Source organism: Salmo salar, chromosome 02 (assembly GCF_965601325.2).
Source record: "Salmo salar chromosome 02, fSalSal1, whole genome shotgun sequence".
NCBI classification, from domain to species: Eukaryota; Metazoa; Chordata; class Actinopteri; order Salmoniformes; family Salmonidae; genus Salmo; species Salmo salar.
The window spans coordinates 81,701,360-81,726,509 of NC_138292.1; the positions used below are offsets into that span (position 1 = coordinate 81,701,360).

A 25,150-nucleotide genomic window follows, 5' to 3' on the forward strand; every position below is an offset into this window, starting at 1 on the left:
GCAGTATAGGCGGTTTGGTGGGAGACAAGGGCAGGGTACAGTAGTTAGCAGTATAGGCGGTTTGGTGGGAGACAAGGGCAGGGTGCAGTAGTGTCATGACGTTGCCCTCTTTGGGTACAGCGAGCACCATCCCCCCTCTCTCTATACTCCCTACACCAGGCTCTGTTAGGCAGGTCATAAATTCCTGGCCAGAGTATAAGAGAGAGTGAGTTTTCACAGAGAGAACAAAGGAATTTCTTCCACCTCTCAGAACTTGAGAACCGAACAATATTCATGTTCTGGAGAATGTTTAAAAGGTCGGTGACGTAGCCAGCTATGAACTGGTCCGTTTGGTACAATTTTGTGAAACTCATGAGAGACAATACAGCCACATTACCATAATCCTGTTTATACAAGAGTCTCAGTTGTGAGGCTTTCATCTAATTATTGTATAAAATGAATGAGTAAAGATGAAACACTTTCTGAAATTATGTAATGTGATTTTAGACTCTTTAATGAAGGAAACTCCAATTCCCTTTGGAGTTTAACTAAATCAGAGGCCCGCCCATGAGTGCAGACATTGAGCTGGCGTCATGGGACCGTCCCTTTCTGCTGCTCCGAATATAACCCCACCTTGGGTTTTCTATCTTCAGACCAAGCTTACCTCAATTACGAGAGGGCTAAGGTTTGAGTAGAGCCAGTACCTCATCACAGAGGCTAAGGTTTGAGTAGAGACCAGTACCTCATCACAGAGGGCTAAGGTTTGAGTAGAGACCAGTACCTCATCACAGAGGGCTAAGGTTTGAGTAGAGACCAGTACCTCATCACAGAGGGCTAAGGTTTGAGTAGAGACCAGTACCTCATCACAGAGGGCTAAGGTTTGAGTAGAGACCAGTACCTCATCACAGAGGGCTAAGGTTTGAGTAGAGACCAGTACCTCATCACAGAGGGCTAAGGTTTGAGTAGAGACCAGTACCTCATCACAGAGGGCTAAGGTTTGAGTAGAGACCAGTACCTCATCACAGAGGGCTAAGGTTTGAGTAGAGACCATGCATTTATCTTGCTGAATTCTTAACCCTACCACGTGGTTAAACTCTTAGACTATCAAACCGACAGAATAAGAACAAATCTTTGATACTAATTACTAGTCTGCAGCTAGGAATTCGGTATCGTTGAACGCGAAGACCGACAACCGCCGAAACATCTACTCTATAACGACATTGCTGAATGTTACTCTGAACTATCCATTCTAACCACGGCAGAGAGAGAGGGCGGACAAACTCTCCAACAGAAACAAACTTTCCAACAGAGATCAGGACGACACACTGAGCGTAAATATATATATATATATATATATATATATATATATATATATATATATATATATATATATATATATATATATACATATATTGAATGCAATTATTCCCGAATGAGTGAGCGTTCATGTGCAAAGGATTTGCATTTCAATTGTTATAATTACCAACTTTGTGGTGTCTGATCTCAGTCGACACCCACTTCCCTTTTGTCCACCAAGCCGCCATGCTGGTTTAGCCCACTAGGGCACATCCGCTATCATTTCCTTGTAACTATATCTACTGTTTGTTTATGCATTTCTGTGATTTATTTAATTAGTAAATAAATGATTTAAGACAATTGATGTATGGATGATTCATAGTGAAGACTGGGTACGTGCAGATAACCAACAATTTACTACGTTTGGAATGAGACTAACGTGAGGTAAAGAATAATTCATTAATTAGAAGACTAATTGATCAGATATTAAAATATCTGAAAGTTATATTAGGAAAATTTGTAATCTGAATATTTTCCTTGGTGCCCCGACTTCCTAGTTAATTACATCTACCTGATTAGTTAATCACGTAATAATAATTACAGAGAATTGATTTGATAAACTACAAATGAGTCTTCAGTCTAATGATGCCAAAGACAGGACAGTAGTTAGCACTATAGGCTGTTTGGTAGGATGGGCGGGTCCAGCTACTGACTCTGTTCACCCTCCTGTTTTACTGAGTAGAAGAAAAGTCTGAGTAACAGACTCCTTTTGGACCAGCAGAGCAGTAAGACTCTCCCTTACAGCGGATCTGTAAGTACTTTATAAGAAACTCTGTTATTGGAAAAGTAATGATGAAAAATTTAAGCTTATCAAAAATAAGACTTTTATTTGTAGTTTGAATGTTTTCTCTATGGCTATCAGCATTTGTTGAGTGTTCCATTAGGATATTGTATGTCTTTCTGTGTATTCTTTGTTAGCACCCAACTCTTTTTCCTCTCAGGGAGGATGGCCAACGTCCAGGTGCCTGTTGGTATGTCCTACTGTACTTTGGGTTGAGTGAAACTCTTGTTAACTATAAAGGAAGTTAAACAGCCATGTGTTTTCAGTGGACAGAGAGTTGGAAGAAAGTAAATAATGAATGAATGAATGAATGAATGAGTGAATGAATTGATAGATGAATGAAGCCATGCTGTGAGGTACTGTAGGAATGAATGAATTAACAAATGAATGCATTAGAGAATGAACTAATACTTTGTCTACTCCCCCCTCCCCCAGTGGCCATCGGTGCATTTGGGGACAGTCCTGTCCAGATGATCTGTCCTAACTGTCACCAGACCATGGTCACTAAGGTTGACTTCTTCTCTGGTGTCCTCACCTAGCTCTTCTGTGGAGGACTCTTCTTCTGTGGGTACGTACAAGTGTGTGTGTGTGTGTGTGTGTGTGTGTGTGGTGAAAGCCTATCCTACTGTTAGTCAGCGGGTTATGGTCAGGCACCACAGGCTGAAATGACTTGCATCCATCTATCAATTCTCAGATTTGTTGGTATTTTGATCCATTAATATTAGTATTTTCACCAAATAAACATACAAATGTCAAACTTGATGAAAATGTATGTATTTGTTTATCATACTACCGCCAAAAATGTCAAAGCTCACTACATTAAATTACACATAATTTAAAAGCCCATTTCATAAAGAATGTTACAAACTGGACTATATTTCGTAACTTACTTTGATGAGATTGTGACTGGGTCTAATTAGGCTTTGGTAGTCTAATTTCAGCGTACTTGTCTTTTAACTGCCATTTCCTGAAAGTCAGACTCTTCCAACAAACCAACTAATTTCTCTCAGCTTCAGAATCATCTACGTTCACCACATGTTGTGAGGTTATGCTTAGATGTATTCTCCAGACTTGCCCAGAGGGAATCATTGATTCTAGATAACATTTTCTTTGGAAAAATGCACCAAAAATGCATTTTACCTATGACTTTAGTATTTTACAGATAGAAAGATGAAAACAGTATTTGTCCACAATCTGCTCTGGTCAAGTCCGGTCCTGGAGGGTCTTAACAAAATGACACCAAAATATTCAGGCTGACTTCATCCAGTGTCCAGGTTGAAATGCATTTGTGTATATATGCATATACTGTATTTAATGAGATATTTGGAAACATTTTTATACAAAATGTATTTTATTTGTGTCTACATTTAACTGGTAAAAGTTGATTGTGATTAAGAGAAATCCCTTTTAGGCCTTAAGATGCATCTCCATACAATGTTTGACCATTGTTGTTTCTTCTCCTTCTCCTCAGGTTTGTTCTGGGTTGCTGTCTCATCCCTTTCTGTTTCGACAGGCTCAAAGACGCCAAGCACACGTGTCCCTCCTGCAAGACCATCCTGGGGGTTTATAAGCGCATAACCTGCAGGAGTCTCCCGTGTCTTTTGGGAAGCTAGCTACAACATTGTGTCTTGTCTTCTGAGACAAGTTGTTGTTCTTCCAAAACAATCTGTTTCTCTCAGCTTCCACCCAGTAGAACTGCACAGCAGTTTTTGTGTTTGAAAAACAAATTAGTTTAATTCAATATAACAATTTAACTGTCACAGAATGTTGTCATTGACAGTGTTCCATCCCATCCTGCCCTGTCCCTTGCTATGCAGTTAACCGCTGCCTTGGCAACGGTAAAATATTTGTGCCATAGAAAACATAGAATGTGAATATTCACGGTTTGATGGTTGTTGTATGATCTGTAAGTTATATTACTATAATTGTCTCATGCAGCACTGTGAGTCTTTCTGATTGAGTACTGTACTGGTTTGTTAGGAATAAACTGAGCCCTGAAAATTACAATAATTTCACAACCACTGAAATATTTTGTTGTTAGTTCATAGGCTGTTTATTTCTTTATGAATAAAATATAATTTTTTGGGGGGGGATTGTGCAATAATATATATTTTTATTAATTAAATCATACGTTCAACTGCTATTTAGTATCATCAAATGGCAGCATTGAGAAGACAGACAGCAGTTTGAGCTGACATGAACAGAAGCACAGTGACATTCTAATGACAGAATCATTCTACACTAGAGGAATTGGTTGTCATGACATGAACAGCGTTTTGGCTCGGTAGATAAGTGTTGGCGTACTGTATGGAGATACTAACCCTGATGGCTCTCAATGGCTCTCCCAGAAAGACGACATCACCAACACAATACTTCTTTGTCATCTAATGAAATACCTTCATATTTTCACCGGAAGGCAAAGACAAAGGGCTCTATTCAATCCACATCGTGGAAGTTCAGCGTTACAGCATGATTGAAATTTAAAGGCAATGTTCCCGTAGCGTAGACTGCATTCACGGTAAATGCTGCAGATGTTGGCTTAATAGGAAATGACCTTTACATTTCAGCTATATACAGACTGAATAGAGCCATAAAAATACTTCTTTAAACAACGTTCCAGCAACCAAGACAGAACAGACTTCATTCCAGCCACCAAGACAGAAAATAGTTCATTCCAACCAAGACAGCACATACAACATACAAAGTGAATACACTTAAATAAAATGGTGTGAAGACCTTGTCAAAGCAGAAACATTGACGTGACTAAAGTGCTAGATTGTTTTACAGTCTTTTGATAGATCCAATATATCCTTTTATTCAGTGATATTTACAATATCTAAGGCACTACCTGACTCTAAATGTATATATTTTTGTTTCCTGTTTGAGAACTTTACATTATGTTTTTCCCTGTCTGAGCCGAATGCGACTTGATGCTATGGAGTCAGTTAACTCTCTCACTCTGAAATCAGTGTAGAATGTACAGGACAGCGATGGCCAGAGTGGTGAGGAGAAGGTGGAGGCCGAACGTTGGTCTGTTGATCGCTCCGCCGCTTGCTACACAGAAACACAGAAACATACATTATAACTCTGTTCACTGAACCTCTAATCATAAACATCTCTCTCTCGGAGGACCTAAGCCCTAGGACCATGCCTCAGGACTACCTGGCCTGAGGACTCCTTGCTGTCCCCAGTCCACCTGGCCGTGCTGCTGCTCCAGTTTCAACTGTTCTGCCTGTGGCTATGGAACCCTGACCTGTTCACCGGACGTGCTGTTTTGGACTCTCTCTCTCTACCGCACCTGCTGTCTCGAACTCTGAATGATCGGCTATGAAAAGCCAACGGACATTTACTCCTGAGGTGCTGACTTGTTGCACCCTCGACAACCACTGTGATTATTATTATTTGACCCTGCTGGTCATCTATGAACATTTTAACATCTTGGCCATGTTCTGTTATAATCTCCACCCGGCACAGCCAGAAGAGGACTGGCCACCCCTCATAGCCTGGTTCCTCTGTAGGTTTCTTCCTAGGTTCTGGCCTTTCTAGGGAGTTTTTCCTAGCCACCGTGCTTCTACACCTGCATTGCTTGCTGTTTGGGGTTTTAGGCTGGGTTTCTGTACAGCACTTTGAGATATCAGCTGATGTAAGAAGGGCTTCATAAATAAATTTGATTGATTGATTGAAACAATACATTATAACTTTGTTCACCGAACCTCTAATCATATACAGCGCATTATAAACGATTAATAATCAAACTATCACAGAGAAATGAAAGAGAACCGGCTGATCTTTCATAGATAAAAAGGAACGGTCATGTTTTACCTGTAGTAGCAGCTCCTCCAGCTACGGTGGTGACTGACCCAGCTCCTCCAGCTACGGTGGTGACTGACCCAGCTCCTCCAGCTACGGTGGTGACTGACCCAGCTCCTCCAGCTACGGTGGTGACTGACCCAGCTCCTCCAGCCACAGTGGTGACTGGCCCAGCTCCTCCAGCCACAGTGGTGACTGGCCCAGCTCCTCCAGCCACAGTGGTGACTGGCCCAGCTCCTCCAGCCACAGTGGTGACTGGCCCAGCTCCTCCAGCCACAGTGGTGACTGACCCAGCTCCTCCAGCCACGGTGGTGACTGGCCCAGCTCCTCCAGCTACGGTGGTGACTGGCCCAGCTCCTCCAGCTACGGTGGTGACTGACCCAGCTCCTCCAGCTACGGTGGTGACTGGCCCAGCTCCTCCAGCCACGGTGGTGACTGGCCCAGCTCCTCCAGCCACGGTGGTGACTGGCCCAGCTCCTCCAGCTACCCCTGCACTGGTACTAGGAAGTATGATGGTCCCCACACCAACCGTGGTGGGGTCAGCCTTGCCCCCCTTAAGATCCAGCCCCAGGGAGTCCAGGTCGGCCTGGAAACGGGTGCTGATCCAGGTCTGGACCACGCTCTGGTTCTCATAGCTCTTCAGCTCTGGCAGGTTAGAACCCAGCAGACCTTTGACCTGGCTCACACCCAGAGTCTGATGGAGGAGGGGTTAGGGGGATAACTAGATACAGTTGTAGAAACACACACACACACACACACACACACACACACACACACACACACACACACACACACACACACACACACACACACACACACACACACACACACACACACACACAGATGTAGAAACGCACAAAGACACACACAAACAGACAGACAGATAGACAGACACACAGATGTAGAAATGCACACAGACACACACACACAAACAGACAGACAGACAGATGTAGAAACACACACATACACACCTGTATAACAGTAGGGTCCAGGCTGATGAAAGTGTCCATGTCCATATTGATGTTAGAGGTGGACAGACGCTGAACGTAGGCTGAGTCAGCACCACCTAGTGGACAGACAGAGAGTAGGCTGAGTCAGCACCACCTAGTGGACAGACAGAGTAGGCCGAGTCAGCACCACCTAGTGGACAGACAGAGAGTAGGCTGAGTCAGCACCACCTAGTGGACAGACAGAGAGTAGGCTGAGTCAGCACCACCTAGTGGACAGACAGAGAGTAGGCTGAGTCAGCACCACCTAGTGGACAGACAGAGAGTAGGCTGAGTCAGCACCACCTAGTGGACAGACAGAGAGTAGGCTGAGTCAGCACCACCTAGTGGACAGACAGAGAGTAGGCTGAGTCAGCACCACCTAGTGGACAGACAGAGAGTAGGCTGAGTCAGCACCACCTAGTGGACAGACAGAGAGTAGTCTGAGTCAGCACCACCTAGTGGTCAGACAGAAGAAAGGGAAAGACAGCGATATGGATGGAGGGAATCAGAGAAAGAGAGACAGAGCCGTACTTAATTATGGCTGTGTTAGTTGGTGGGATAGTAGAGGTATGTATGTATGTATGTATGTATGTATGTATGTATGTATGTATGTATGTATGTATGTATGTATGTATGTATGTATGGCAGTGTTAGCTAGTAGGGTAGTAGAGGAATGCATGTATGTACAGTTGAAGATGGAGGTTTACATAGACCTTAACCAAATACATTTAAACTCAGTTTTTCACAATTCCTAACATGTAATCCTAGTAAAAATTCCCTGTCTTAGGTCAGTTAGGATCACCACTTTTTTTTAAGAATGTGAAATGTCAGAATAATAGTAGAGAGAATTATTTATTTCAGCTTTTATTTCTTTCATCACATTGCCAGTGGGTCAGAAGTTTACATACACTCAATTAGTATTTGGTAGCATTGCCTTGAAATTGTTTAACTTGGGTCAAACGCTTCAGGTAGCCTTCCACAAGCTTCCCACAATAAGTTGGGTGAATTTTGGCCCATTCCTCCTGACAGAACTGGTGTAACCGAGTCAGGTTTGTAGGCCTCCTTGATCGCACATGCTTTTTCAGTTCTGCCCACAAATCTTCTATAGGGTTGAGGTCAGGGCTTTGTGATGGCCACTCCAATACCTTGACTTTGTTGTCCTTAAGCCATTTTGCCACAACTTTGGAAGTATGCTTGGAGTCATTGTCCATTTGGAAGACCCATTTGCGAGCAAGCTTTAACTTCCTGACTAATGTCTTGAGATGTTGCTTCAATTTATCCACATAATTTTCCCGCCTCATGATGCCATCTATTTTGTGAAGTGCACCAGTCTCTCCTGCAGCAAATCACCACCACAACATGAAGCTGCCACCGCCGTGCTTCAATGGTTGGGTTGGTGTTCTTCGGCTTGCAAGCCTCCCCCTTTTTCCTCCAAACATAATGATGGTCATTATGGCCAAACAGTTCTATTTTTGTTTCATCAGACCAGAGGACATTTCTCCAAAAAGTATGATATTTTCCCCCATATGCAGTTGCAAACCGTAGTCTGGCTTTTTTATGGTGGTTTTTGAGCGGCCTTTCAGGTTATGTTGATATAGGACTCGTTTTACTGTGGATATAGATACTTTTGTACCTGTTTCCTCCAGCATCTTCACAAGGTCCTTTGCTGTTGTTCTGGGATTGATTTGAATTTTTCGCACCAAAGCACATTCACCTCTAGGAGACAGAACGCGTGTCCTTCCTGAGCGGTATGACGGCTGCGAGGTCCCATGGCGTTTATACTTGCGTACTATTGTTTGTACAGATGAACGTGGTACCTTCAGGCATTTGGAAATTGCTCCCAAGGATGAACCAGACTTGTGGAGGTCTACAATTTTTTTTCTGAGGTCTTGGCTGATTTCTTTTGATTTTCCCATGATGTCAAGCAAAGAGGCACTGAGTTTGAAGGTATGCCTTGAAATACATCCACAGGTACACCTCCAATTGACTCAAATGATGTCAATTAGCCTATCAGAAGCTTCTATAGCCATGACATAATTTTCTGGAATTTTCCATGCTGTTTAAAGGCACAGTCAACTTAGTGTATGTAAACTTCTGACCCACTGGAATTGTGATACAGTGAATTATAAGTGAAATAATCTGTCTAAACAATTGTTGGAAAAATGTAGATGCCCTAACCGACTTGCCATAACTATAGTTTGCCATCAAGAAATGTGTGGAGTTGTCATGTCCTGACCAGTAAAGGGGTTATTTGTTATTATAGTTTGGTCAGGACGTGGCAGGGGGTATTTGTTTTATATGGTTTTGAGTGTGTGTTTATGTAGAGGGGCGTTTGATTTATGTATGCCGGGGTTTTTGGTTTAGTTCTATGTTGTATAGTTCTATGTCTGTTCTAGGGTATTTAGATCTATGTTTAGGTAATTGGGATTGGGGCCTTCAATTGGAGGCAGCTGGTTATCGTTGCCTCTGATTGAAGGTCCTATATTTAGGAGTATGTTTGTTATGGGTATTGTGGGAGGTTGTTCTTAGCACTGCTGTATTTAGCCTGCAAGACTGTTAGTTTGTTCGTTTCTTGTTTTGTTTAATAAGTGTTCACAAATAAAGTTAAGATGAGCACTCGACCCGCTGCGCCTTGGTCCATTTACTACGACGAACGTAACAGGAGTGGTTGAAAAACGAGTTTTAATGACTCCAACCTAAGTGTATGTAAACTTCCGACTTCAACTGTATGTATGTTATGTACCTATGTATGGCTGTGTTCGCTGGTAGGAGGTAGAGGTACCTATGTATGGCTGTGTTAGCTGGTAGGAGGTAGAGGTACCTATGTATGGCTGTGTTAGCTGGTAGGAGGTAGAGGTACCTATGTATGGCTGTGTTAGCTGGTAGGAGGTAGCAGAGACAGTACTACGGCTCTGGAAGGCTCCTTCAGCAATGATGAACAGCGTTCTCTTCTTCGTTATGTTGCAGTTGGTCACCGTCAGGGCATTGGCCTTACTGCAACACGGTTAAACAGATAACACACGTCAACACAACCGTCTTATTGTTCCTCATACTGTAGATCAGGATAAGACACACGTCAACACACTATAGGTAAGTGGGCAGACCAGTAGAAACAGTTGAAGGTTGAATAAAAGCACCTCAATTCATCTCAAGCCATCTCCTAAAACAGCCCAGACTGTAACAGCCTGTCACATTTCAGTAAAGAATCAAACCACAAAATAGGTCATTAGTTTCAATTTGAAAAATTCCGCCATTGAAAACAAATTGAAACCAGCGGCTCCTCCTATAAAAAGGCTTTAAAAATGATCCAATAGAACTGAAATGCAGCTGTCATCTCCCTCCCCCCCGGACTGTTCTAAACAAAGTCTCTGTGGTGTTTCCACGGTAACGGGGGAGGGGAGGAGCCTCTGTCTCTTACTTTAGGCTCTCCTCTGTAGTAACGGTCTTCAGGATGCTGGCAAGCTAGTGTTAGCATAGCGGCTAAGTGTTACATGTTTTCCTATGGAAAATGTTAGCTGTGTTACCCATCTTAGTAATAAGGGTAACAGTTATTACTATTACATTACTGTGTAATGGTCTTCAGGAGGCTGATGTCTAGTGGACACAGGTTGGGTCCTCCTCTCTGTCTTACCTCAGGCTACTCTGTGTAATGGTCTTCAGGAGGCTGGTGTCTAGTGGACACAGGTTGGGTCCACCTCTCTGTCTTACCTCAGGCTACTCTGTGTAATGGTCTTCAGGAGGCTGATGTCTAGTGAACACAGGTTGGGTCCACCTCTCTGTCTTACCTCAGGCTACTCTGTGTAATGGTCTTCAGGAGGCTGATGTCTAGTGAACACAGGTTGGGTCCACCTCTCTGTCTTACCTCAGGCTACTCTGTGTAATGGTCTTCAGGAGGCTGATGTCTAGTGAACACAGGTTGGGTCCACCGATGGAGTTGAGCTCTGCACTGCCCAGAGTATTTCCTGAGTTCCTCAGGTACTTACTGATGATGGCCTGCACCTATAGGGGGGACATGAATAGATTGGTAAATGGCAGACTGATTGATTGGTTAATCATTTGACAGCCAGCCAGACAGACAGACAGACAGCCAGACAGACAGACAGATACATCTGGTTACCATGGCAGCATCCCAGTTTCCATAGGAGGAGTCCATCAGAGCTGACAGTGTGTCGATCTTGGTGATATTCCACATGGTGATGTCAGCATTCGTGGCAACGCACGAAGCCGGCCCAAGAACCTGCACCTTTGCTTCTGGGATGGTGGAGTTTGCGGAGTAGAACTGATGGGCGGGACACAGGAAACAGGAAGTACAGTCACATAATCAACAGGAGGATAGAGCTTCATAACACCCATGTCATACTATCTGTACATTCTCTCTGTTAATCAGATGTAATGATAAATGTATTTATATCAGGTCAGATGTAATGATCATGTATTTATATCAGGTCAGATGTAATGATCATGTATTTATATCAGGTCAGATGTAATGATCATGTATTTATATCAGGTCAGATGTAATGATAATGTATTTATATCAGGTCAGATGAAATGATAAATGTATTTATACCAGGTCAGATGTAATGATACATGTATTTATACCAGGTCAGATGTAATGATACATTTATTTATATCAGGTCAGATGTAATGATAATGTATTTATATCAGGTCAGATGTAATGATAATGTATTTATATCAGGTCAAATGAAATGATAAATGTATTTATATCAGGTCAGATGTAATGATCATGTATTTATATCAGGTCAGATGTAATGATCATGAATTTATATCAGGTCAGATGTAATGATCATGTATTTATATCAGGTCAGATGTAATGATCATGTATTTATATCAGGTCAGATGTAATGATCATGTATTTATATCAGGTCAGATGTAATGATCATGTATTTATATCAGGTCAGATGTAATGATCATGTATTTATATCAGGTCAGATGTAATGATAATGTATTTATATCAGGTCAGATGAAATGATAAATGTATTTATATCAGGTCAGATGTAATGATAAATGTATTTATACCAGGTCAGATGTAATGATAAATGTATTTATACCAGGTCAGATGTAATGATATATGTATTTATATCAGGTCAGATGTAATGATCATGTATTTATATCAGGTCAGATGTAATGATCATGTATTTATATCAGGTCAGATGTAATGATAATGTATTTATATCAGGTCAGATGAAATGATAAATGTATTTATATCAGGTCAGATGTAATGATAAATGTATTTATACCAGGTCAGATGTAATGATAAATGTATTTATACCAGGTCAGATGAAATGATAAATGTATTTATATCAGGTCAGATGTAATGATAAATGTATTTATACCAGGTCAGATGTAATGATAAATGTATTTATACCAGGTCAGATGTAATGATAATGTATTTATACCAGGTCAGATGTAATGATAATGTATTTATATCAGGTCAGATGTAATGATCATGTATTTATATCAGGTCAGATGTAATGATCATGTATTTATATCAGGTCAGATGTAATGATAAATGTATTTATATCAGGTCAGATGAAATGATCATGTATTTATATCAGGTCAGATGTAATGATCATGTATTTATATCAGGTCAGATGTAATGATAATGTATTTATATCAGGTCAGATGTAATGATAATGTATTTATATCAGGTCAGATGTAATGATAATGTATTTATATCAGATCAGATGTAATGATAATGTATTTATATCAGGTCAGATGTAATGATAATCTATTTACATCAGGTCAGATGTGTGTGTACCGTACATGTGAATCAAGCGATACTACAAAACATACGTCAGTAAAACCAGTTATCGCCTCATACGTTATACGGCTCTATGTTCAACCTACCTATTTGTATATAAGGTAAGTTAACTTTGTGTAAACTCCCCTGCCTGTATTCTGTCTCTAAATGTTGTCTATAACCATCAGCACCATATCACCAGGTAACTTTCTGACTGTGTTGTCTATAACTAGCAGCACCATATCACCAGGTAACATTCTGACTGTGTTGTCTATAACTAGCAGCACCATATCATCAGGTAACATTCTGACTGTGTTGTCTATAACTAGCAGCACCATATCACCAGATAACATTCTGACTGTGTTGTCTATAACCATCAGCACCATATCACCAGGTAACATTCTGACTGTGTTGTCTATAACCATCAGCACCATATCACCATGTAACGTTCTGACTGTGTTGTCTATAACTAGCAGCACCATATCACCAGGTAACATTCTGACTGTGTTGTCTATAACTAGCAGCACCATATCACCAGGTAACTTTCTGACTGTGTTGTCTATAACTAGCAGCACCATATCACCAGGTAACATTCTGACTGTGTTGTCTATAACTAGCAGCACCATATCACCAGGTAACATTCTGACTGTGTTGTCTATCACCAATAGCACCATATCACCAGGTAACATTGTGACTGTGTTGTCTATAACTAGCAGCACCATATCACCAGGTAACATTCTGACTGTTGTCTATAACTAGCAGCACCATATCACCAGGTAACATTCTGACTATGTTGTCTATAACTAGCAGCACCATATCACCAGGTAACATTCTGACTGTGTTGTCTATAAGTAGCAGCACCATATCACCAGGTAACATTGTGACTGTGTTGTCTATAACTAGCAGCACCATATCACCAGGTAACATTCTGACTATGTTGTCTATAACTAGCAGCACCATATCACCAGGTAACATTCTGACTGTGTTGTCTATAACTAGCAGCACCATATCACCAGGTAACATTGTGACTGTGTTGTCTATAACTAGCAGCACCATATCACCAGGTAACGTTCTGACTGTGTTGTCTATAACTAGCAGCACCATATCACCAGGTAACATTCTGACTGTGTTGTCTATAACTAGCAGCACCATATCACCAGGTAACATTCTGACTGTGTTGTCTATAACCATCAGCACCATATCACCAGGTAACGTTCTGACTGTGTTGTCTATAACTAGCAGCACCATATGACCAGGTAACATTCTGACTGTGTTGTCTATAACTAGCAGCACCATATCACCAGGTAACATTCTGACTGTGTTGTCTATAACTAGCAGCACCATATCACCAGGTAACATTCTGACTGTGTTGTCTATAACTAGCAGCACCATATCACCAGGTAACATTCTGACTGTGTTGTCTATAACTAGCAGCACCATATCACCAGGTAACATTCTGACTGTGTTGTCTATAACTAGCAGCACCATATCACCAGGTAACATTGTGACTGTGTTGTCTATAACTAGCAGCACCATATCACCAGGTAACATTCTGACTGTGTTGTCTATCACCAATAGCACCATATCACCAGGTAACACTGTGACTGTGTTGTCTATAAGTAGCAGCACCATATCACCAGGTAACATTCTGACTGTGTTGTCTATAACTAGCAGCACCATATCACCAGGTAACATTCTGACTGTGTTGTCTATCACCAATAGCACGATATCACCAGGTAACATTCTGACTGTGTTGTCTATAACCATCAGCACCATATCACCAGGTAACATTCTGACTGTGTTGTCTATAACCATCTGCACCATATCACTAAGTAACATTCTGACTGTGTTGTCTATCACCAATAGCACCATATCACCAGGTAACATTCTGACTGTGTTGTCTATCACCAATAGCACCATATCACCAGGTAACATTGTGACTGTGTTGTCTATCACCAATAGCACCATATCACCAGGTAACATTCTGACTGTGTTGTCTATAACCATCAGCACCATATCACCAGGTAACATTCTGACTGTGTTATCTATAACTAGCAGCACCATATCACCAGGTAACATTGTGAATGTGTTGTCTATCACCAATAGCACCATATCACCAGGTAACATTCTGACTGTGTTGTCTATCACCAATAGCACCATATCACCAGGTAACACTGTGACTGTGTTGTCTATAAGTAGCAGCACCATATCACCAGGTAACATTCTGACTGTGTTGTCTATAACTAGCAGCACCATATCACCAGGTAACATTCTGACTGTGTTGTCTATCACCAATAGCACCATATCACCAGGTAACATTCTGACTGTGTTGTCTATCACCAATAGCACAATATCACCAGGTAACATTCTGACTGTGTTGTCTATAACCATCAGCACCATATCACCAGGTAACATTCTGACTGTGTTGTCTATAACCATCAGCACCATATCACTAAGTAACATTCTGACTGTGTTGTCTATCACCAATAGCACCATATCACCAGGTAACATTCTGACTGTGTTGTCTATCACCAATAGCACCATATCACCAGGTAACATTCTGACTGTGTTGTCTATCACCAATAGCACCATATCACCAGGTAACATTCTGACTGTGTTGTCTATAACCATCAGCACCATATCACCAGGTAACATTCTGACTGTGTTATCTATAACTAGCAGCACCATATCACCAGGTAACATTGTGACTGTGTTGTCTATCACCAATAGCACCATATCACCAGGTAACATTGTGACTGTGTTGTCTATCACCAATAGCACCATATCACCAGGTAACATTGTGACTGTGTTGTCTATCACCAATAGCACCATATCACCAGGTAACATTCGGACTGTGTTGTCTATCACCAATAGCACCATATCACCAGGTAACATTGTGACTGTGTTGTCTATAACTAGCAGCACCATATCACCAGGTAACATTCTGACTGTTGTCTATAACTAGCAGCACCATATCACCAGGTAACATTCTGACTATGTTGTCTATAACTAGCAGCACCATATCACCAGGTAACATTCTGACTGTGTTGTCTATAAGTAGCAGCACCATATCACCAGGTAACATTGTGACTGTGTTGTCTATAACTAGCAGCACCATATCACCAGGTAACATTCTGACTATGTTGTCTATAACTAGCAGCACCATATCACCAGGTAACATTCTGACTGTGTTGTCTATAACTAGCAGCACCATATCACCAGGTAACATTGTGACTGTGTTGTCTATAACTAGCAGCACCATATCACCAGGTAACGTTCTGACTGTGTTGTCTATAACTAGCAGCACCATATCACCAGGTAACATTCTGACTGTGTTGTCTATAACTAGCAGCACCATATCACCAGGTAACATTCTGACTGTGTTGTCTATAACCATCAGCACCATATCACCAGGTAACGTTCTGACTGTGTTGTCTATAACTAGCAGCACCATATGACCAGGTAACATTCTGACTGTGTTGTCTATAACTAGCAGCACCATATCACCAGGTAACATTCTGACTGTGTTGTCTATAACTAGCAGCACCATATCACCAGGTAACATTCTGACTGTGTTGTCTATAACTAGCAGCACCATATCACCAGGTAACATTCTGACTGTGTTGTCTATAACTAGCAGCACCATATCACCAGGTAACATTCTGACTGTGTTGTCTATAACTAGCAGCACCATATCACCAGGTAACATTGTGACTGTGTTGTCTATAACTAGCAGCACCATATCACCAGGTAACATTCTGACTGTGTTGTCTATCACCAATAGCACCATATCACCAGGTAACACTGTGACTGTGTTGTCTATAAGTAGCAGCACCATATCACCAGGTAACATTCTGACTGTGTTGTCTATAACTAGCAGCACCATATCACCAGGTAACATTCTGACTGTGTTGTCTATCACCAATAGCACCATATCACCAGGTAACATTCTGACTGTGTTGTCTATCACCAATAGCACGATATCACCAGGTAACATTCTGACTGTGTTGTCTATAACCATCAGCACCATATCACCAGGTAACATTCTGACTGTGTTGTCTATAACCATCTGCACCATATCACTAAGTAACATTCTGACTGTGTTGTCTATCACCAATAGCACCATATCACCAGGTAACATTCTGACTGTGTTGTCTATCACCAATAGCACCATATCACCAGGTAACATTGTGACTGTGTTGTCTATCACCAATAGCACCATATCACCAGGTAACATTCTGACTGTGTTGTCTATAACCATCAGCACCATATCACCAGGTAACATTCTGACTGTGTTATCTATAACTAGCAGCACCATATCACCAGGTAACATTGTGAATGTGTTGTCTATCACCAATAGCACCATATCACCAGGTAACATTCTGACTGTGTTGTCTATCACCAATAGCACCATATCACCAGGTAACACTGTGACTGTGTTGTCTATAAGTAGCAGCACCATATCACCAGGTAACATTCTGACTGTGTTGTCTATAACTAGCAGCACCATATCACCAGGTAACATTCTGACTGTGTTGTCTATCACCAATAGCACCATATCACCAGGTAACATTCTGACTGTGTTGTCTATCACCAATAGCACAATATCACCAGGTAACATTCTGACTGTGTTGTCTATAACCATCAGCACCATATCACCAGGTAACATTCTGACTGTGTTGTCTATAACCATCAGCACCATATCACTAAGTAACATTCTGACTGTGTTGTCTATCACCAATAGCACCATATCACCAGGTAACATTCTGACTGTGTTGTCTATCACCAATAGCACCATATCACCAGGTAACATTCTGACTGTGTTGTCTATCACCAATAGCACCATATCACCAGGTAACATTCTGACTGTGTTGTCTATAACCATCAGCACCATATCACCAGGTAACATTCTGACTGTGTTATCTATAACTAGCAGCACCATATCACCAGGTAACATTGTGACTGTGTTGTCTATCACCAATAGCACCATATCACCAGGTAACATTGTGACTGTGTTGTCTATCACCAATAGCACCATATCACCAGGTAACATTGTGACTGTGTTGTCTATCACCAATAGCACCATATCACCAGGTAACATTCGGACTGTGTTGTCTATCACCAATAGCACCATATCACCAGGTAACATTGTGACTGTGTTGTCTATCACCAATAGCACCATATCACCAGGTAACATTGTGACTGTGTTGTCTATAACTAGCAGCACCATATCACCAGGTAACATTCTGACTGTGTTGTCTATAACCATCAGCACCATATCACCAGGTAACGTTCTGACTGTGTTGTCTATAACTAGCAGCACCATATCACCAGGTAACATTCTGACTGTGTTGTCTATAACTAGCAGCACCATATCACCAGGTAACATTCTGACTGTGTTGTCTATAACTAGCAGCACCATATCACCAGGTAACATTCTGACTGTGTTGTCTATAACTAGCAGCACCATATCACCAGGTAACATTCTGACTGTGTTGTCTATAACTAGCAGCACCATATCACCAGGTAACATTCTGACTGTGTTGTCAGCCTTTGATGTTATTGATTATAAATTGTTATTGAAAAAAAACAACTTGCTATGGCTTTACATCACCTGCCATCACATGATTGAAGAGTTACTTATCCAATAGAACCTAGAGAGTGTTCTTCAATGGAAGCTTCTCTAACGTCAGATATGTAGAGTGCCCTCCACTTGTGTTGGCGCCCTTGGTAAATATGAGCAAAATGGGCTGTAATAAGAGTGTCTTTGCTGTTTATCCTCTTGGTCTTTCATTCAAAATATTCAAAAAAAATCTAACCTTTAATTGAAGTAAAATTATTAAAAAAGATAAATGTGAAGTAAATGAAAGAAATATTTTTCTTCAAAACATGTGTGCCACAATTATTGGCACCCCTAGAAATTCTTATAAGTAAAATCTAACTGAAGTATATTCCCATGCATATTTTAAGTTTTAAGTTCACCTGAGTGATTAGGAATACTTAAGTGGTAAGCCATGACTTCCTGTTTCACTGGGGTATACATACGAGGTGACATACAGGCCAAGTTCCCAGAGTCATCCATCACTATGGGAAAGACCCGAGAATACAGTAACGATGTGCGACAAAAGGTTGTTGAGCTGCACAAATCAGGAAATTGCTGTGAGAAATAGCTCAATGATTGAAAATGTCCATTTCCACTATCAGGGCAATAATTAAGAAGTTTAAAGCAACTGGAGATGTTAACAATCAGCCTGGAAGAGGACGTGTGTCTATATTGACCCCACGCACAGTGAGGAGGATGGTTAGTGGCCAAAAAATCTCCAAGGATCACAGCTGGAGAATTGCAGACGTTAGTTGGGTCTTGGGGTCAGAAAGTCTCCAAAACTACAATCAGACGCCACCTACGTAACCACAAGTTGTTTGGGAGCGTTGCCATAAAAAAGCCATTGCTGTCATCAAACAACAATCTCAAGCACCTACAGTTTGCCAAACGTTACTGGAACTTTCAATGGGACCAGGTTCTATGGTCAGATGAGACCAAAATAGAGCTTTTTTGAAACAAACACCAGAGGTTGGTTTGGCGTAGACAGAAAGATATCCATGCAGAAAAGTACCTCATCCCCACTGTGAAATATGGTGGTGGATCTTTGATGCTGTGGGGCTGTTTTTCTTCCAAAGGCCCTGGACAACTTGTAAGGATACATAGTATCATGGACTCCATCAAGTACCAGCAGATATTACATCAAAACCTGACTGCCTCTGCAGGGAACCTTAAACTGGGCCTTGGTTGGATCTTCCAGCAGGACAATGATCCAAAACACACCTCAAAATCAACACAAAAATGGTTCACTGACCACAGAATCAAGGTTTTGCCATGTCCATCCCAGTCCCCTGGCCTAAACCTCATAGAAAACCTGTGAGATGAGCCGAAGAGGAGAGTCCACAAGCGTGGACCTCGGAATCTGAAGGATCTGGAGAGATTCTGTATGGAGGAATGGTCTCCCATTCCCTTGCCATGTGTTCTCCAACCTCATTACACATTATAGGAGAAGACTCAAGAGCTGTTATCTTGGCAAAGGGAGGATGCACACAGTATTGAACGAAGGGGTACCAATAATTGTGGCACACATATGTTAGAAAAATACTTGTTTTATGTTAAGAATGTATTTCTTCTTTGAATGATTTTACTTTAATTAAAAGTTGAATGACCAAGAGGATAAACAATACATATATTGTTTTGCAGCCTGTTTTGCTCATGTTTGCCAGGCGTGCCAGTATTGGTGGAGGGCACTGTACAGTGCGGTATCCCTCAGGGCAGTTGCCTTGGGCCGTTATTATTTTCTATTTTTTACAAATAATTTGCCTCTGGTCTCAGACAAAGCTAGAATGACTATGCATGCGGATGATTCCACATTCTACAGGTCAGCACCCAAAGCCAGTGAGCTCACTAAAATTCTAAATAAGGAGTTGCAGTCAGTATTGGAATGGGTGATTCATAATAAACTGGTCTTAAATACATCTAAATCTAAAAGCATTGTATTTGTTTCAAAACATAAAAAAAAAACTCAATCTCAACTGGAGTTGTACATAAACTGTGACCATTAAGGAAGTTGAGTAAGCTAAACTCCTAGATATAACATTGGATGATCCATTATCATGGGCATGTCATATTGACAAAGTTGTTGTGAAGATGGAGAGGGGTATGTCTTTTATAAAAAGATGTTCTGCGTTTTGACACAAAAATCAACTGTACTAGTTGTTCAGGCTCTGGTCTCATCCCATCTTGATAACTGTCCGCTAATATGGTCACGTGCAGCAACAAAATACCTACCAAAACTGCATCTGGCACAAAACTGAGCAGCATCCCTTGCCCTTAACTGCACATACAGAACTAAGAACAACAACATGCATACCAGTCTTTCTTGGTTGAGGGTTGACAAGAGATGAACTGCTTATCTTCTAGTTATGAGAAATATTACTGTGATAAATTCCAGATTGTCTGCATAATCAAATAACATTCAGCTCGAACACGGTTCCATAAGACATGCCAGCAGGGTAGGGCGATATGGCCAAAATATCATATCACAATATTTACAAAAAAATATAAGCTATTTCACGGTATTTTATGTTTTTGAATAATAAAAGTTGTAAATTTGCTTTGAGTAGTCCGTGAAACTACTGAAATATCACATTTATATAAGTATTCAGACCCTTCACTCAGTACTTTGTTGAAGCACCTTTGGTAGCGATTATAGCCTTGAGTCTGACGCAACAAGCTTGGCACACCTGTATTTGGGGAATTTCTCCCATTCTTCTCTACAGATCCTCTCAAGCTCTGTCAGGCTCTCCAGAGATGTTCGATCAGGTTCAAGTTCAGGTTCTGGCTGGGCCACTCAAGGACATTCAGAGACTTGTCCCGAAGCCACTCCTGCGTAGTCTTGGCTTTGTTCTTAAGATCGTTGAACTGTTGGAATGTGAACCTTCGCCCCAGTCTGAGGTCCTGGGGCAGGTTTTCATCAATGATCTCTCTGTACTTTTCTCCGTTCATCTTTCCCTCAATCCTGACTAGTCTCCCAGTCCCTGCCGCTGAAAAACATCCCCACAGCAGGATGCTGCCACCACCATGCTTCACAGTAGGGATGCCTACAACCTTCCCTGTGGCTCAGTTGGTAGAGCATGGTGTTTGCAACCCCAGCATGGTGTGTGCAACGCCAGGGTTGTGGGTTCGATTTCCACGGGGGGCCAGTAGAAAAAAAAGAAAAAAAGAAAAAAAAAAATCTGCATGAAATGAAATGTATGCATTCACTACTGTAAGTCGCTCTGGATAAGAGCGTCTGCTAAATGACTAAAATGTAAATGTAAATATCACCAGGTAACATTCTGACTGTGTTGTCTATAACTAGCAGCACCATATCACCAGGTAACATTGTGACTGTGTTGTCTATAACTAGCAGCACCATATCACCAGGTAACATTCTGACTGTGTTGTCTATCACCAATAGCACCATATCACCAGGTAACACTGTGACTGTGTTGTCTATAAGTAGCAGCACCATATCACCAGGTAACATTCTGACTGTGTTGTCTATAACTAGCAGCACCATATCACCAGGTAACATTCTGACTGTGTTGTCTATCACCAATAGCACCATATCACCAGGTAACACTGTGACTGTGTTGTCTATAAGTAGCAGCACCATATCACCAGGTAACATTCTGACTGTGTTGTCTATAACTAGCAGCACCATATCACCAGGTAACATTCTGACTGTGTTGTCTATCACCAATAGCACCATATCACCAGGTAACATTCTGACTGTGTTGTCTATAACCATCAGCACCATATCACCAGGTAACATTCTGACTGTGTTGTCTATCACCAATAGCACCATATCACTAAGTAACATTCTGACTGTGTTGTCTATCACCAATAGCACCATATCACCAGGTAACATTCTGACTGTGTTGTCTATAACCATCAGCACCATATCACCAGGTAACATTCTGACTGTGTTATCTATAACTAGCAGCACCATATCACCAGGTAACATTGTGACTGTGTTGTCTATCACCAATAGCACCATATCACCAGGTAACATTGTGACTGTGTTGTCTATCACCAATAGCACCATTTCACCAGGTAACATTCTGACTGTGTTGTCTATCACCAATAGCACCATATCACCAGGTAACATTGTGACTGTGTTGTCTATCACCAATAGCACCATATCACCAGGTAACATTGTGACTGTGTTGTCTATCACCAATAGCACCATATCACCAGGTAACATTGTGACTGTGTTGTCTATCACCAATAGCACCATATCACCAGGTAACATTCTGACTGTGTTGTCTATCACCAATAGCACCATATCACCAGGTAACATTGTGACTGTGTTGTCTATCACCAATAGCACCATATCACCAGGTAACATTGTGACTGTGTTAATGTACTTGGTGAATAAAGTTGATTCTGATTCTTTGTCTGAAAGCGTACAGTACCTCTCTGAGTCTCGCCAGGACCACTTCAAGGTATTCCTGGTCGTCCACCTTGGCGGTGATGGCGTCCAGGTTGTCAACAACTGTCTTGGCCGTCAGGCAGCAGTTGAACTTGGTCACGGTCTCGTAGTTGAAGGGGAACGTACTCTCACTGATCGTCACCTGAGTGATATTTCCCACTGTGCATTCACTCACTAGGACAGGGAGGAGAGTACTGTTATTCACTCACTACAGACAGACAGACAGACAGACAGGGTATATTAGCGCAGGGTGGACACACCTATGAAGCGTTTGGACTGTGATTGGTCGATGATGGACTGTCTGATAGCCGTCTTCATCCTCCTCTTCTTCTGTCTGGACGTTCCATTCTTTCTCAACACCTTCAGGAATGACTGTAGGAACTGACCCTTTACTTTCTGGAGAACAACAGAACACAGCCTGTAAACACACACATACACACACACACACACACACACACACACACACACACACACACACACACACACACACACACACACACACACACACACACACACACACACACACACACACACACACACACACACACACACACACACACACACACACAGCCAGGTGTAGTGTTTGTGACCTTAGAGAAGTTCCTGTAGAAGGAGGATGTCAGGTAGAGAGGTAGAATGCCCAGGTTGTCCAGGGTCTCTCTGTTCCAGGTAGCTGGGAGTCTGGAGAAACACAGTACAGACTCAATTATACTGTTGACAGGAAACTCACAGTACAGACTCAACTATACTGTTGACAGGAAACTCACAGTACAGACTCAACTATACTGTTGACAGGAAACTCACAGTACAGACTCAACTATACTGTTGACAGGAAACTCACAGTACAGACTCAATTATACTGTTGACAGGAAACTCACAGTACAGACTCAACTATACTGTTGACAGGAAACTCACAGTACAGACTCAACTATACTGTTGACAGGAAACTCACAGTACAGACTCAACTATACTGTTGACAGGAAACTCACAGTACAGACTCAATTATACTGTTGACAGGAAACTCACAGTACAGACTCAATTATACTGTTGACAGGAAACTCAATCATACAGTACAGACTCAACTATACTGTTGACAGGAAACATGTACACACGCACATCAGTGTATCTGACATATAATGTTTACATTTCAGGGCCCAATCCTAACTTCAGATACTGTTTCAGCCCAGTCAGTCAGTCAGTTAGTTTCAGCCTAGCCAATCAGATGCGTTTGTTTATTTCCATGTTGACTTACCCGTACTGTGTTTTCCCAGATGTCAACAGCGTTTCTATGGCAGCCACCTGTTCGTCGGTGAGGTCATTACAGTTCTGTAGTTTCTGCAGGATGAGCTGGTCAGAGTTCTGGATGTAGGAACCGTCCAGAACACACACCATGTTACCTAGGACCTGCAGGTTGTCACTGCTCAGAACCGTGCCGATGATACCCTGCAGGGACAGATGGACACAACACAGCACTGACTTCACGACTTCCAATCAGATCGCATCAAATGTAAGTTCATATCATGAGCATTTCTATATTGTCATTCTATATTGTCATTCTATATTGCCATTATATATTGTCATTCTTTATTGCCATTATATATTGTCATTCTATATTGTCATTTATATATTGTCATTGTATATTGTAATTTATATATTGTAATTTATATATTGCCATTCTATAATGTCATTCTATATTGCCATTCTATATTGCCATTCTATATTGTCATTCTATATTGTCATTCTATATTGCCGTTCTATATTGTCGTTCTATATTGTCGTTCTGTATTGTCATTCTATATTGTCATTCTATACTGCCATTGTATATTGTCATTTATATATTGTCATTCTATATTGTCATTCTATACTGCCATTCTATATTGTCATTCTATATTGTCATTTGTATATTGTCATTTATATATTGTCATTTATATATTGTCATTTATATATTGTCATTCTATATTGCCATAAAGCTTCATAAAGCCTTCATAAAGCCCATGTTTATATAATATTTCTACATAGTGGGTTATGTCACATTTGACATTGGCAATTATGTCACACAGTTATGCCACATTTCTGAACCCTTTATAAAGCATGACATATGGTTATAGATGCTTTGTAACACATTTATGTAGTGCCTATGAAGGCATTATGAAGGCTTTATGATGCCATTATAAGCTGAACGTCATTTAAAGCTGGACCTAAATTCAAATACATTTAAAACAATACTCAGTAATCATGTGTGAGCATGGTTGTATATTCTAGAAACAGGAGAAAGTTCTCTCTACCTAAAAGGACAACAGGCTAATAGAGAAGACTGAGCCTGGGGAGGAACATATCTCCATCTGCTGTGTCTCTGAACCTCAGTTAGCTCTAGAGTTGTTCTCATCTCTTTTCTATCTATGGCGGAGAAGCTTGGCCCCCTTCAAACAATATGGGGTGGCAGGTAGGCTAGTGG

At 41.3% G+C, this 25,150-nt stretch overlaps 1 protein-coding gene and 1 long non-coding RNA gene across 4 annotated transcripts in view; one reads left to right on the forward strand and one right to left on the reverse strand.

Annotated features, from left to right (window-relative positions):
• Positions 1-2,009: 2,009 nt before the first annotated feature.
• On the forward strand, positions 2,010-3,676 carry LOC106585236 (uncharacterized). Its single transcript, XR_001323926.3, has 4 exons — positions 2,010-2,086; positions 2,277-2,306; positions 2,552-2,684; positions 3,588-3,676. It is a non-coding gene; the product is annotated as an uncharacterized LOC106585236 (long non-coding RNA).
• A 105-nt stretch (positions 3,677-3,781) lies between these two features.
• LOC106585215 (uncharacterized) overlaps positions 3,782-25,150 on the reverse strand; it is an 88,375-nt gene continuing 67,006 nt past the window's right edge. For 2 of the 3 annotated variants that reach the window (XM_045710804.2, XM_045710821.2), the window contains 10 exons: positions 23,948-24,138; positions 23,286-23,376; positions 22,956-23,091; positions 22,679-22,869; positions 11,033-11,194; positions 10,778-10,914; positions 9,776-9,909; positions 6,898-6,992; positions 5,939-6,620; positions 3,782-5,170 (listed from right to left, as the gene is read on the reverse strand). In XM_045710804.2, the coding sequence (XP_045566760.2) occupies positions 5,082-5,170; positions 5,939-6,620; positions 6,898-6,992; positions 9,776-9,909; positions 10,778-10,914; positions 11,033-11,194; positions 22,679-22,869; positions 22,956-23,091; positions 23,286-23,376; positions 23,948-24,138 (1,908 nt within the window). In that variant the 3' untranslated portion in view covers positions 3,782-5,081. Of the gene's footprint in view, positions 5,171-5,938; positions 6,621-6,897; positions 6,993-7,279; positions 7,333-9,775; positions 9,910-10,777; positions 10,915-11,032; positions 11,195-22,678; positions 22,870-22,955; positions 23,092-23,285; positions 23,377-23,947; positions 24,139-25,150 lie in introns of those variants that run through there. The other variant, XM_082967522.1, reaches the window with a different exon arrangement.